General features: G+C 40.2%; 1 protein-coding gene across 1 annotated transcript in view; it reads left to right on the forward strand.

The window, feature by feature from the left end:
• LOC111235953 (protein FAM19A5-like) overlaps positions 1-16260 on the forward strand; it is a 39581-nt gene that overhangs the window by 18869 nt on the left and 4452 nt on the right. Inside the window, exon 3 of the mRNA XM_022764529.1 lies at positions 7853-7980. Within this exon, the coding sequence (XP_022620250.1) occupies positions 7853-7980 (128 nt within the window). The remainder of the gene's footprint in view (positions 1-7852; positions 7981-16260) is intronic.

Consider the following 16260-nt stretch of genomic DNA (forward strand, 5'->3'; position numbering starts at 1 on the left):
CTTTAACTGTCAACAGCCAGACAATGTGGCCAAAAGTATGTGGACACCCGATCATTCCAGCCATACAGGATAGTTGAATAATATATTGTAACTTATATTAGAGAGTGCTAATACGAACGTTAGATGTGAATGACAAATCATTGCAAATATCATGCGGAAAATGTTTTATTTTATAAAGTATTCAGAGCAAAGTTTAGCCGTCACTCGTGTCTCTCTGTGTGACCTTTACAGAGCTGCATGTTGGTATTTATGTCAGTTTGTGTCTTCTGTTGTGATCTCAGGTAACACAAACTCTAAAGCAGAAAGAATGTTTCAGGGAGGGAAAACTTTCCTCGATTCCAGGGGAAATTTGTATAACACAAAAAGAACATAAAGAAACCAAAATATGCCAAAGTAAACAAAGAACTTTCTGCACCCACATCACAGAAGCTGCACTTACATGAAAGGAACAATAACACTATTGTACATTACCACACTCGATTACAAATAAAAGTTAAAATATCAAAAGTAAAGGTGCTCATTATGCAGAATGATCCGTGACAGTGTTATATTATTATATTGTTGGAAAGAATTATAAAGGTCTGCATCCTACAATTTTTATTATCAGTTAATCTGCCGATTATTTTCTGTATTCAATGTTTATAAAATGTCAGAAAACAGTGAAAAATTGACGATCTCAGTACTTTGAGTTTTGAAAACATCTGAAGACTCCCAAAAGTTATTCACTTTACAACAGTATAAAACAATAAAAACATAAAACTTCACAAATTACAAACTGGAATCAGCGAATGTTTGGAATTTTTTAATAGATTTTCAAAATAATTGCCTTTTTTTTTCTGTCAGTCGACTAGTTGCAAAATGCTTCTTCTTGCAGAGTTTTGTTTTTATGCAGTAATCCAATAATAATGCGGTAGATGCATCTTTATTCATTGCTTCCAACAATGTAACTGATACTGATACTTTACTTTAAATCACAAAACAATTACAATTAAAAGCTTTTCATTTGTTTTTTGAAGGGTGGGTTTGGAGCCAAAGTGCAGTCACAGTTCAGAAAGCTTTAACTAAAACTCAGACCTCAGCAGCAGCTACGTCGGCGCTCAGTGACCTTTACTCTGTTTCTGAGAGCTGCATGTTGGTATTTATGTCAGTTTCTGTTTGAGGCGGTTGCTCACTTTGCCTTTTGTTGCTCTGCTGCTGAAATCCACCAGCAGAGCTGAGAGGAAGATCCAGGCTGCGGTCGCCTCTTATCTGTCCTCTCGCATTGCAGATCCCCGGCTCGAACACCTAACGTCAGTCTGAGTCCTGGTTCCTGTGCGGAGTTCCCGCTCTGAATGGGATAATCCCATCACAGGAAGCAGAGGTTACACTCAGAGGGATGTTTTACAGATACAGAAACCTCAAGTCCCCTTAAATCTGCCTTAAAATGTCTGATTCAGCATCTCCAAGGTTGATCTTAAATAATAAGAGAAAATGGTGTTTCTCAACCACCTCCTCTGCTTTGCACACAACAGAAAAATTAAAAAGAAATATTATGGTATGGTACAATAATGTTATCGTACTCAACGTGTTGAATAAAAAAGGCCATGCGGCTCCGAGCCTGTGCGGTGAAACAAACAGGTGAGACCTTTTTGTTTCTCATCAGGTGGAGACGAACTGAAAAGGGCAGAGAGGCGGTGCATTCAGGGACTCAACTGTCAGCTGTTCAGAGTGAGTCCTGGAGTCGGAGAGTCGTTAAAAGCTGCACTGACCTCAGAGGTCAAGTCAGAAGAGAGAAAAAGAAAATATGGAAGAAAAACAAAGGAAAAAAGTTAATGTGATGAAGTTGGAGAGAAAATTTTATTCACCAACATTTCCATATGATTCATATTAAAACAAATCCACATATGTTTATATCCTATATTCACAAAAACTTTTATTTTGTGACCATGAATTATAAGAACAGTGTCTCACAATTATCGGAGAAATTATCACATAATTACCAGATAAATATCTCGTAATAACAATGAAACCTTCTTTTAATCAGAAGATGTTTGTCTTGTGATTATGAGACAATGATGAGATGTGTATCTAAAGAGATATTTAAAACTTTAAAAGATGTATTTTGTAATTAAAATCCTATGAAAACTATTTGGTCATTATAAAATCTGTAATTGGAGATTATAAGTCATAGTTAAGAGAAAACATCTTTGTTTTTCTTTGTTAAATGCCGAGAGCTTCTGGCGAATATGAAGTAAAACAGACTCAAGAACAAGTTATGTAAAGGAAATAAAGGAAAAACAAAGGTAAATATACGACAAAGACGGGAGGAAAAAGAAGAGAAGGAGAAGAAAGTGAAGTAAAGAAATATATAAAAAAGGATGATTTTCTTTCCCTCTCTGTGGCTCATCAAACTTGTCTGTCCTTTAAAAGAGGAATAATGGTTTCCGTCTCCACTTCCTGTTCAGACTGTAGCACCATTTTTAGTTTTTCCTTTACTTCCATCTGTTTGTTCTTTGCCTCATTTCTTTTCACTCCTCTCTTTCCCCTCTGTTCGTCTCTTCCTCTGGGGACAGAGCGGCGTCCCTCCTTCTGGACGTCGTCTTTGATGAATGAAGCGATTACAAAACGTCCTCCTCTCTTTTCGGATAAATGAACTGCGCTGAGCGGCGGCAGACGGATCTACGTTGCGGTTGTTCATTAATCAGCTTGGTGATGCAGCGTTCGCAGGTGTTCAGGTGTTCACTGGTACCTGAGATTAATCCACTGCACCTCCATTACACACTGTTTGTTAGTGTGAAGGTCTGTTTTCTGTTTCTGACCGTTTTCTATATTTAACGCCTGAAAACACCTTCACACATCCTGCGCTCTTATTGGTCAGAAGTAGAGACCTGCAGGTGAACAAGGTTTCTCCAAACATTTGACCCTGGTGAAGTTAAATATTGATGACAAGATTAAATCTTAGTTGAGATAAAAATCCCTTTGTCTGTTCTGAGCCAAAATTAAAATGCACAAAAATCTGTAGAAACTTTAAATGTTGATTGATGTATGTTTTTGATTTTTTGATCCCATGTAGAACATTTCACTCGTAATAAATTCATATATAAACACATGCATTTTACAGAGATCTCACACATGAACTATAATAATTGACAAGTTGCTTGTTTGCGTTGAAAACTGATTCAAGGAGGGGATCAAATGTTAACATGGTAACACAAGAAAACTTCCTTCCAACATGGTCCGGAAATATCAAAAATCAAGAATGACACAAACTCATAAAACATGTAACATAACGTTTATGCTTTAACTGTTATGATATAATACTTTTAATAATAACATCTTTATTTTAATGATTTAGGAATAAGTATAAAAGAGGCACAAAATGGACATAAAGTAATAAATAATAGAGAATTAAAACGCTAATGAAATTCCTCCGTTGGCCAGACCGTCTCATTTCAGTTCGGTACACGACGGCCACGAAGGGCCACACCTTTGTAGACGGCGTCCTTTAAAGGATGTGGCACCTGAATTGGGACAAATCTTAAACTTCAAAAGTGTCAAATCCAAAATCGTTTTGATGTTTCAGTCTGGATCACACGGGATCCACTGACAGACCGATATTGCCGTCCACGGAGCAATAAGCCTCTTTACCTTCATCCAGCTTCATATTCCAGAGATGAACTAAGATTAGATGTTACTGCAGGAAAAGTAAAACTCAAATTATAAGTGAATATGGAATTTCTTTCGAAACAGTCAGTGATTCAGTGATTCTGGGCTTTGGAGACATTTTGTGATCAGTTAATACGTCAGTGTGATGTGTTTCAGAGCCTGGTCAGGTTCACTCTGAGTTGTTGTCTTGAGTCTCAGCATTTCCTGCTGATTTCAGGAAACAGCTGTATTTACGGCCTCGCTGTGAGGCGTCTGATAAAACACTTAGTCACTGCTGTGGTAATGGAGGTTGTGTGGAGGGAATCGTGTGGCGAGCTCAACCCAGCGGTGGCATCCTGGGACAATGGAGGAAAAAGACGAATCAACGAATGTGGCGGCCGCTGTCGGCTTCCATCCTCGTCTTCAGCAGGTGATTACACGTTGTCCTCTCAGAAACAGCCAGGGCGCTGCTGTTTCCTGCCGCTCAGCTCCCCGAGACCATTCATCAGGTCTCAGGGGGATCTCAGTGCTGCACCGCTGAGCCACAGGGAGAGAGGTGGTGAAATGTTTCCATACAAACCGAACCTAAAAAACAGAAGAAAAAACACCTGTGTTCAGGCATTAATCCAATGTGGTTAGCTCTACTGCTAATCTAATAGCTACACCAATTAGACAGCCTAAAGTATAACCAGATAAAAACAGTATAACTTAAATTAAAAATAGTGATTAACATTAGTTAAGTTATTTTCAGTGTCGCTCCGCTGACTCTGAATTACAAGTTGGAGGTTGACGACGTGAACGTTTTCCCCCGTCTGCGATATCTAATTACACTTTAAACAATGTGACATTAAGGCGACATGGTCCAGTTATTTTAGAGTTGGCTTCTAAATCACATTCGCTTAGTGTTAGCTTCTTGGTCCAGAGTTGGCTTATAGGTCCAGATTGTTTAGACTTAGCCTCTAAGTCCTGTTAGCTAAGTGTTAGCTTCTCCGTCCAGATACCTGACAATTTAACTTCTAGTTTCTGTCACATCTCAGGTCACCTGCTTCGCTTCAGCGTTCCCTGTCATCCAGCTTCCAGTCAGTAATCTTCCATTCACCCTGTTCTCCTGCACCTCCCTGCATTAGCCACTCCCACCTGATAAAGCCAACTCCCTTCACCTGGTCACACAGCTGCTCCTGATTACTCTCACCCAGTTTACAAACCCCGGCCTTCCAGTCATTCTTTGTCAGATTGTTCTTTGCTTTTCTACGTGCAAGACTCTCCAGCATTTCCTGAAATGGTTCCCTGTTGTTAGCCTGTTTAGTTCAGTTAGCTTAGTGTTAGCTTCTAGGTCAGTCTCAGAGTTAGCTTCTGGGTCATGTTAACTTAGAGCTAGCTTTGGTCCAGTTAGCTTAGTGTTAGCTACTAAGTTCAGGTAGCTTAGCTTTTGGACCCACTAGCTTACAGTTAGCGTTTTGTTCCTTCTGAGTTGTCTTTGAATTGGGTTTTATGTCCAGTTGGCCTAAAGTTAGCCTGTGCGTTCAGTTAGCATCATCTACTGTGGGTCATCAGCTGGTTGTTGATTTTCTTTTTTCTAGGATAGCAGATCCCTGTGCTTTAGCTAGGCTAATCATTTGCTGCACATATCTAAGACAGAACAAGAACCACAACCTTTACACTCTATTTGTAATTTTAAATCTTAACCTGAACTAAACTCTAAAAATGACCTTTAATAAATTAAGGAGCAGTTTAAGTTTTTCCCTCATTCTGAAGAATCTCTGTCTCTCTCCATCATCAGAGAAGTGTGAAACGGTGGGAGAACTTAATTACGTATCATGGCTGAGAGGAGCTGCCGTTGTTCAGTAGAAATTGGTTTGATAATTGGGGGCTAACAGGCTATCACAATCACACCACTGCTCTGCTGCTCCAAAGGGAGAACTGATTGCCTGGTTATGTATTACAGGCCTGTACAGACCTTCGCTTTCTTCATCTTTCCCCAGGCTGCGCTCACAGAGAGTAATTTAGTGCCGGGAATGAGGGTGAGGCTGGAATGACGGGAATGGCTGGGTCAGTGAAGTATTGCCCAAACAGCAGGAAATCCCTCTGAATGACTGGACAGATTGTCATATCATAGTGTGTTTTACTCTCTAGAGTTTACCTGCTCTGGGTTCACTGGGTTTGAAACAAAGAAAACAAAAAACACCATTATATTATCACATACATTGATGTCACTTAATTTCATATTATATTGATTACATTACATTGTGTTATGCTATGGTACATCATGTAGAGTCATGTTATACTACATTGCATTACCTTTCCTTGCACTACATTAACTTGCGTTGCGTTAACTTGTTTACCTTGCGTTATGTTTCCATGTACATGTTGCATTACAATGTGTTGCATTAATTTGCAGTATATTGTGTTGTGATGTGATTCAGTACAGATATCGTACAAGTCATGCTAATTTTCATTGTGTTATGTTTTGATTCCTTGCACATCCTGCCATGTTATGTCACGATATACAATGTCATGCATTATTATGTTAAGTCGCCTTGTACTGTGTTGTGTAGCACCATGTAATGTTACATAACATAATGTTACACTAAAAGATGCATAAATTTGCATATTTAATGATGAACTCCGGAAAAGGCTGATCCTTTAAAAACACTTGGCATGTTTCTCTTCCTTCAGTTTTTATACAGTAAGATCATTATTATGACATGTGCAGCCTCAATACATGTTCAGTATTTTAAATCCAATGCAGGGCAATGAGTTTTCACACGATTATACTGTTCATTATAATAATTATAATCATATGAAGACTAACAAAAAATCATTAACTACTCTAATCACATAGATTGTCTTCAGGAAATGCTTCTTTGATTTATTTTGCTCTGTTTGATGCTTCCTCCTCGTATCTCCCCTCTCTGTAATGAGAAACATCACTTTATCTTCTCCCTTGTGTGTTTTTCCCTCTGGGTCCAGTGGCCATATTTAATTAGATGCACACACTGTTAATTGCTGACAGATGTTTGTTTCGTATTCTTCTGCTGAATGCATTGACAGCATATTCCCTCATTTGTTGTGTCAGACGTTGTGATCCGGAGTCACACGGCCATCTGCGCTATCACTCTGACCTTTGACCTCCTTTTGTTCTGAATGTTAATAATGTTGAATTTCTATTGTTTCAGGAGTTTGATCGAAACTAGGGACTAAAATTTGGGATATTTCGACCTATGACTCAATTTAACATCCTGTGATTCTTTATCTTTTTTTTTTCTTCTTGTTCCCGACTCAGTCAGACTCCACAACTCAACACACTCATCCTCCTCATCTTCATCACCCCCTCTCTCCGTCTGCGGGCCAATATGCAAATGTGGTTGTGAGAATGTCCTATTTCTTTATAAATAGCTGAGTGTGTGACGAAGAGGAGGTGTGTACAGTAAACACAGTCAGTTCTCTGATGTTGGACTGAGTTTATCTTGGTTCTTTGATTTCACTTGAGCTTTTCCTCATTTTTGAGATTAAAGAGTTTCATTAAAAAAAGACTCACAATATGAGGAGAAAAAAGTAGTAGAGAAAAAAGTCATAAATTTGTGAAAATACTAAGAAAAGATTTGAGATTAAGATATATTTGACATATTTTAGGAAAGTGGAATCCTATTAGTGAAAGATTTATTGACTTATTAGGATAATGTAATTTGAAAAGAAAAAAAAGTTGTAATATTGTAAATTAAAGTTGTAATTTAACAACAAAAATGTTAAATTTTTTGATATAAACACTATGACATAACATTTTGAGAATACTAAGATGTTTATCAGAAGAAAAATCTGAATATATCAAGAACAGTTTTAATTTTCCGAGAAAAAAAAAAGTAATATTATGACTTCTCATATTCTCTTACATTACAACAATTTTCTAAAAATATTTTGACTTCATTCCTGAAAAACTGCGGCCCAACGATAACGTGTGACACTGTCATTCTACTAAGTGAAGGTGAAACCAATGAACTCACCTGTCTTTTCTCCCTCCTCCACCTCCTCTTCCTCCTCCTCTTCCTCCTCCTCCTCCACCTCCTCTTCCTCCTCCTCTCCCTCCTCCTCCTCCTCCTCCTCTCCCTCCTCCTCCTCCTCCACCTCTCTTCCTCCTCCTCCTCCCTCCTCCCTCCTCCTCCCTCCTCCTCTTCCTCCTCCTCTCCCTCCTCCTCCTCCACCTCCTCCTCCTCCTCCTCCTCCTCCTCAGTTCGTATCGTCAGGAGTCGACAGTGGTGTGAGATGACTCCTTGTTTGGACGATGAAGGATGTGATCTCCTGGTCAATCAGTCGGGCTGGACCTGCACGCAACCAGGAGGCCGAGTCAAGACCACCACGGTGAGAACCGATCCAAACCCGACTCTCTCGCATGTGTTTGTCACGTGACTGATATTCCATTGGTTTATACTTAAGATGAATCCCTCTCTGTGTTCAGTCTCACCCCAACATCCTGTTTCCAAATGGCCTTTTACTTTTACTAAAGTTTTTGGTAGAAGCAAATATTCTGTATTAAATTCAAAGAAAAAGACCCATTGTGGGTTTTCTCAAAATATGATACTAGGATGTTAAAATACTGAATGTACGTGGCTGAGTTTGGTGACATTTAAACAATCTACTGCTGAGATAGGCACACCATGCGAGGTTACAGTCCCATCAGTTGTAGAATTTGTGTTATCTATTGAATCTACACTGGTTTGTGGTTGACGTGGCTCATCTTTGTTGCTGTTGGCGAGAAGCTTCTCCTCATCTGACCCCTGCTTTTACACCTGCTCCACATTTTGGACACTTTGGGTTGCAGAGCCACACCGGCCTATACCTCTAAAAAAAAAAAGGCTAAAACCTGCCATGGGGGCAATGGAAATAAATTCATATGGTGAACCTGTTACATCTAGTATTTATGAAACAACGGTATCATTAATTTGGAGTGATGTTTGTGTCCACCTGATGAATCTCAGTCCAGTGTTCTCTCTCTTTTCGCTCTGTTTTTGGTCTCCACCAGCTCCGGAGGGAAATATCTGTCTCTGTAGCTGCTAAATGCTCCACTCTGTTCTCCAGCTGCTCTCTGACTGTCTGTTTGCTGCCGACCAGGTGTTGGGCAGTGGTTGTTTTTTTTTTAGAACTTATTTCTCTCTTCTGTGATTAAAGACGGCACAACATGAGAGCAGCGAGAGCGAACCAAAGCATGAAACTCATTATAAAGCTGTAAAACTGAGACGAGAGGCAGGTTCAGCTGATGATTTTCTGTAGGGTCGTTGCTACGAGTGACATCGGGTGTTATTATATATATTATATATTCAATTAGAGCCAATTGAAGAGGAAAAAAGGAGAAACCTCACAAAGGGCAGCAGCCGAGGGATCACTCTCTAATAGATGTCATCTTTACAGAGCAGAAAAACCAGTGTTAGAATTACAACAGGGCGACTCAGACTGATACTATTAAGTACGTATATCCGTATAATGTGAAGTACTAATGATCAAATGTAAAGAGTTAGTTTCTGGTAGAGTGTAAGATTGATGTGGGTCATTGTGAAGAAGGCAGCTGTGCAGATACTCACTGTTAGATTTATAAGACTTATTTTTATCATCCAGTTATCATTAACGTGTTCCTCCCTCTGTAATATGACTTTTAAGATACTTATTTAATGTATTTATTGATTTAATATAATGTAAAAGGTATTTAATTTACTCAATCAAAAGTAGCGTGGGATCATGGGAGTTGTTGTCTTCACCATCAGTGTCGTCAGCTTCTCCTGGTTCGGACTCCTTCAGTGTCAGTGGTTCAGCAGGTTTTTACCAGGTCTCTCTTCACCAGATTTCTCTAGGTTTGAGAATCGCTGGAAACATTTGGGTTAATGTGATGACACAACTGAAGGAAATGTATAACATCCGTCTCGTCATTGTCCGACATGTTGATGTGGGAAAGTTGAAAATGGTTGAAAACGTTACCTTCCTTCTCTCTCCAACCCTTCTTTCTTCTTTGTGTGTTGAGTTTTAATCAAATATCTAATTGCAACATCAGCTTCTCATAACAAGGACGCTGCTGTGTGTGTGTGTGTGTGTGTGTGTGTGTGTGTGTGTGTGTGTGTGTGTGTGTGTGTGTGTGTGTGTGCGCGTGTGTGTGTTGATTGAATAATTGCTACCCATGAGCGCTCTCTCCTCCGTCTGTCATCCTTCAAAGCAGCTGATTAACGGCAGTTGTTTTCAGAGCCTCCTCATTCAGCCGATCTCATCACATCAACCGAACCTCGTTCAGAACGTGTTGATTTTTTAAAAACGCAGCTCTTCATCTTCTTTCACGTCTCCGTCATTCTCTCTCTGATGAGGCTGATTATCTGCCGCCCTCCATGTGTCATCAAACCGTCTTTGTTGGTGCTTGTTGTGATGGTTACATGCTGTGTATGTGTCTATAGTATGAGTCAGCGTAGTTTGGCAAATCAGTCTTAACTCAAGGTCCATTGACTTGCTTTTTGCAGAACTTTCAACCACTCCCTCTCACCAGTGGATTATTATTATATATGCATGTGAACCTTCAGTTAAGATCTTTATTTATTTATTTATTTTAAACATCTTGTGTTTTGAGGCGAAAACCTCCAAATATTCCCTCGTTCCACTTCCTCCACTGTGTCTCTCTTTTATATCCCTGTAATCCCTGGTGTTGGACTGTTCACCAACACTAGCACAAATCTTGACAAAATTTCCAGTTGCAAATGTATGTGCATCATACCATCGGAGTCAGTTCATCGAGGCTGGTGGTGCTATCTCCATTTTTAAAATTTTTTTTTTCAATGCTACTTCCATTTATTTACATTGGAAAATTTTGAAACTATCAGACGTATCAGTTCTTAAATAAAGCAAACAGATAAAAAAGAACAAATATATAATTGAAGTGAAAGACTTCTTCAGACAAACGTTTCAGAATAGATATTTACATGGATTTCTTGTTTGTTACAAATTTGAGACTCAAAGTAACGTTCAAGATCATTAGAAACAACTTGAATTAGGGACTTGATTTAAGATAAATATGAAATTTACATGAAATTTACCCGACTAAAATCAGGAGGTTAACAGTACTGCAGAAACTGTTGTCAAAATAAGTAAAAATATTTTTTCTCTTCTATTTTAAACTCCCCAGTTGGTTGCCATTAAATCCCCACACATTTACCTCTGTATACAGTATATCAATGGATGTTTATGTCACATGATTCATTTACCTCTTCACTAATATCAGTCTGTTTCCATCGCTATATATAGATTAAACATTAATTAAAATGACCAGTAGTTGCAGCTGTAACACTTTCCCTGTCTGAAGCCTGTAGAAACCTGAGTTACATGTATTTCTCCAGGAGAAACGTTCTAGTGTCGATCTATAAAGTGAGGCGCGTTGTGAAAGACGTTCTGGTTGGTCGGTTTGACACGAGTCAGTCGGCTCTCTGAATAATGAAGTCTGTCAAAGCGCCGCTGGCGTTTACACGTGAGGACGGACGGTGAAAAGGAAAAAAAAAAAACTCCCTCCCATCTGTCTCAGTTTCCTCCTCTGTTGGGAACTTGTTGTTTTAAAGACGGACGGCAGAACGAGCGGCTGATCTCTGTCACGAGAAAAACTCAGAGCCAGTTCGTCGGAGCGTCGCCTCTCGGCCTCCAGACGACACGCTGCCGCGGCTTCAGGACGTCTCGAATCAGACACGTTTTGAGGATTTTGTCTTTTTGAATCTCCCCTGAATGAAAAATAAAAAATCATTTGTTTCTTTACGGCACTTTAAACCCTCTGAGGTCAACGACCCTGCCGATATGTTTGTTTTTGGGTGTTTTCTCGATGTTTTCTTGACGTTTGTAGGAATATCTTTGCCTTTATGAAGCTTAGAAATATGATTCAAATGTTGGAATCTGTAGACTCTCTCCACTTCTGAGTGTTTATTCTCTGGAGACTGTACATGGCTCACAGCTGGAGTTAGGAGGGCTTGACACACATCATTTATATATATATATATCTACTGATTTATTCATATATTGCAGTACTTTTGTGAACGTAAAACTTTGGTAAACTCAGTTCAAGCCCCAAAACAATTCCTCCACATGAGCAGAGATGTGTTTTCACAAGGGAAGTGAAGAATTTCAACCCTAGGGCCAAATTATCTCGACACGGTGCTCCGGGGCAAATGGGTGCAGCTGAGATTTTTCTGCAAATTTTTTGATACAAAACACTTTGGTATCATGTTGTATTCAAGTACCTTTTTTAAAAGGTGAATTTAAGATGATCTGTGAAAGTGGATTGACCTCAGGAGGTTAAAGCGGTTTTGGACACAGTCACGACGTTGCATTTTACAAAGGCTCCACACAAAATCCCTTCATTAACAGAGTCTTCATCCATGCATGCATGAATTAATCCCCTGAGACTTAACTTTTTTTAAGTGAATAATTAGCCTAATGTTAGTTTAATGAAGACATTAAGAACATTTAAGGCATAAATAACACTAAAACAGGCCTGTCATGACTTTATCTTCTAAAACCTGGACCGTGATCTCGACTGCGACTCTGGAGGATGAGGATACTGGGACGAATCTCCCCGGGGCTCTGACACACAACAACCCTCTCTCTTTGTCCTCTTGTCGTATTTTGGTTGAAACATGACGCCGAGTTGTTGCGTCTGCCGCCTCCGGCTCAGACGAAAGGAAAAAAAAAAAAAAAATCCTCTTTTTTTTGTTTTCTTTTAAAGGAGCTTCACACAAACGAGCTCCTCTGCTAATGAAGGACAGCAGATCTGATTGCCTCGCTGTAAGGCAAATTAAATTACAGAGACGCAACGCTGAGTGGGCGGACCGACATGAAACTCTACTGTGTTTGCACGAGGAGAGGAGTCAGTGTTCATTAAAACTCAGAAAGCAGGATCAGAGGAACAAATGACGTTTAATTAGCCCTGAGGAGGTTTACAGGCTTACAGGGACGTACGGAGAGAGTGGAGGATTTAATTGGTGATATATAACAAGTCTGGATGAGGATTTGAAACAGACTCACAGTGCTCCTTCAGGCTGTCTGATGTCTCTACAGACTGATGACTGGATGCAGCTATTATATATGGATTCACTTTAACACTGTAAGAACATTTCCTTACTCTTCTGCTAAACCTCCCTGAAGGCCTCCTCTCATGCTGCGATTCTGATCCGTCCTGGAGGAAAGTTGACAGTCGTGAGAGGAACACGTTGATGTCTCCGGTCGATGCTCCTGGATCGCACCGGGGAGACACAATTGTTGATGTAGAGCGAACGGAGAGCAAAGACGAGGCTGCGTCACAACTGAGGAAAACAGTGTCTGAGATGGAGGCTGAAATCGCTCAGTGTGGATGCTGCTCTGACCCACTGAAAACCTTGTGCAGAGGGTTTACTGTGTCTGAGGCAACCGAGAAAACTAGGATTACCTCCGTGGTTGTAAGCCTCCGCCAAACAGCCAAGTTGCAGAACATTATGATGTCACACTGACGTTGACCTTTGACCATTTCGATATAAAATGTGATCACTTCATTTTATCCTCATGGACATATGAGTTAAATTGTGTCATTAGTGCATGGATTTGTGAGTTATGGTCAGGTCACAGTGACCTTGACCTTTGACCTTTGATCACCAAATTCTAATCACTTTGTCCTTGAGTGCAAGTGAACGTATTTGCCAAATACGTTATTTGTTTTGTGAGGTCACTTTGACCTTTGACCTTTGGTCCCGAGCCTTTGCCGCGGTTCGTTTGCATTGCTCCTGAGTACCCCTTAACCCGACAAATCATCTCCCTGAGACTCTTTGGTCTAGCTGCTGATTATGAGCGTAGCGGTGTAATCAAGAGTCCTGATGTTCAAGTTGTTGTCCTTTGTTTTGTTTTATCCAGTGTAATTTTTGATGGTTTATTCTTATGCTTCAAATATCGTTGCGACCTACCGGTTGGTTACAATTTGGAGACTCAATAACGTTCAATGATGTCATGATGAAACAACTTGAATTAGGGACTCTGAATTTAAGATTAAATATGAAATTTTACACGACTAAAATCGGAGGTTAACAGTACTGCAGAAACTGTTGTCAAAATAAGTCAAAAATATTTTTCTCTTTATTTTAAACTCCCCAGTTGGTTGCCATTAAATCCCCCACATTACCTCTGTATACAGTATATTCAATGGATTTTTATGTCACATGATTCATTTACCTCTTCACTAATTCAGTCTGTTTCCATCGCTATATATAGATTAAACATTAATTAAAATGACCATTAGTTCAGCTGTAACACTTTCCCTGTCTGAAGCCTGTAGAAACCTGAGTTACATGTATTTCTCCAGGAAGAAACGTTCTATGTGTCGATCTATAAGTGGTGAAAGACGTCTGAGAGTCTGAGCTGAACGAGCAGCGCCTGCATCCAAAACACAACCTTTTTTTTTTTTTTTTTTTTTTCGTTTCTGTGGACTCTTTGACACGAGTCAGTCGGCTCTCTGAAAATGAAGTCTGTCAAAGCGCCGCTGGCGTTATACACGTGAGGACGGACGGTGAAAAGGAAAAAAAAAAAACTCCCTCCCATCTGTCTCAGTTTCCTCCTCTGTTGGGAACTTGTTGTTTTAAAGACGGACGGCAGAGCGAGCGGCCTGATCTCTGTCACGAGAAAACTCAGAGCCAGTTCGTCGGAGCGTCGCCTCTCGGCCTCCAGACGACACGCTGCCGCGGCTTCAGGACGTCTCGAATCAGACACGTTTTGAGGATTTTTGTCTTTTTGAATCTCCCCTGAATGAAAAATAAAAAATCATTTGTTTCTTTACGGCACTTTAACCCTCTGAGGTCAACGAACCTGCCGATATGTTTGTTTTTGGGTGTTTTCTCGATGTTTTCTCGACGTTTGTAGGAATATCTTTGCCTTTATGAAGCTTAGAAATATGATTCAAATGTTGGAATCTGTAGACTCTCTCCACTTCTGAGTGTTTATTCTCTGGAGACTGTACATGGCTCACAGCTGGAGTTAGGAGGGCTTGACACACATCATTTATTATAATATTATATCTACTGATTTATTCATATATTGCAGTACTTTTGTGAACGTAAAACTTTGGTAAACTCAGTTCAAGCCCCAAAACAATTCCTCCACATGAGCAGAGGTGTGTTGTTCACAAGGAAGTGAAAGATTTCAACCCCTAGGGCAAATTATCTCGACACGGTGCTCCGGGGCAAATGGGTGCAGCTGAGATTTTTTGCAAATTTTTTGATACAAAACACTTTGGTATCATGTTGTATTCAAGTACCTTTTTTAAAAGGTGAATTTAAGATGATCTGTGAAAGTGGATTGACCTCAGGAGGTTAAAGCGGTTTTGGACACAGTCACGACGTTGCATTTTACAAAGGCTCCACACAAAATCCCTTCATTAACAGAGTCTTCATCCATGCATGCATGAATTAATCCCCTGAGACTTAACTTTTTTTAAGTGAATAATTAGCCTAATGTTAGTTTAATGAAGACATTAAGAACATTTAAGGCATAAATAACACTAAAACAGGCCTGTCGTGACTTTATCTTCTAAAACCTGGACCAGATGATCTCGACTGCGACTCTGGAGGATGAGGATACTGGGACGAATCTCCCCGGGCTCCTGACACACCAACACCCTCTCTTCTTGTCCTCTTTTGTCGTATTTTGGTTGAACATTGACGCCGAGTTGTTGCGTCTGCCGCCTCCTGGCTCAGACGAAAGGAAAAAAAAAAAAATCCTCTTTTTTTTTGTTTTTTTTAAAGGAGCTTCACACAAACGAGCTCCTCTGCTAATGAAGGACAGCAGATCTGATTGCCTCGCTGTAGAGCAAATTAAATTACAGAGACGCAACGCTGAGTGGGCGGACCGACATGAAACTCTACTGTGTTTGCACGAGGAGAGGAGTCAGTGTTTCATTAACTCAGAAAGCAGGATCAGAGGAACAAATGACGTTTAATTAGCCCTGAGGAGGTTTACAGGCTTACAGGGACGTACGGAGAGAGTGGAGGATTTAATTGGTGATATATAACAGTCTGGATGAGGATTTGAAAACAGACTCACGTGCTCCTTCAGGCTGTCTGATGTCTCTACAGACTGATGACTGGATGCAGCTATTATATATGGATTCACTTTAACACTGTAAGAACATTTCCTTACTCTTCTGCTAAACCTCCCTGAAGGCCTCCTCTCATGCTGCGATTCTGATCCGTCCTGGAGGAAAGTTGACAGTCGTGAGAGGAACACGTTGATGTCTCCGGTCGATGCTCCTGGATCGCACCGGGAGACACAATTGTTGATGTAGAGCGAACGGAGAGCAAAGACGAGGCTGCGTCACAACTGAGGAAAACAGTGTCTGAGATGGAGGCTGAAATCGCTCAGTGTGGATGCTGCTCTGACCCACTGAAAACCTTGTGCAGAGGGTTTACTGTGTCTGAGGCAACCGAGAAAACTAGGATTACCTCCGTGGTTGTAAGCCTCCGCCAACAGCCAAGTTGCAGAACATTATGATGTCACACTGACGTTGACCTTTGACCATTTCGATATAAAATGTGATCACTTCATTTTATCCTCATGGACATATGAGTTAAATTGTGTCATTAGTGCATGGATTTGTGGAGTTTATGGTCAGTG

This window comes from Seriola dumerili, unplaced genomic scaffold, assembly GCF_002260705.1.
Source record: "Seriola dumerili isolate Sdu_G_001 unplaced genomic scaffold, Sdu_1.0 BDQW01000550.1, whole genome shotgun sequence".
Lineage (NCBI taxonomy): Eukaryota > Metazoa > Chordata > Actinopteri > Carangiformes > Carangidae > Seriola > Seriola dumerili.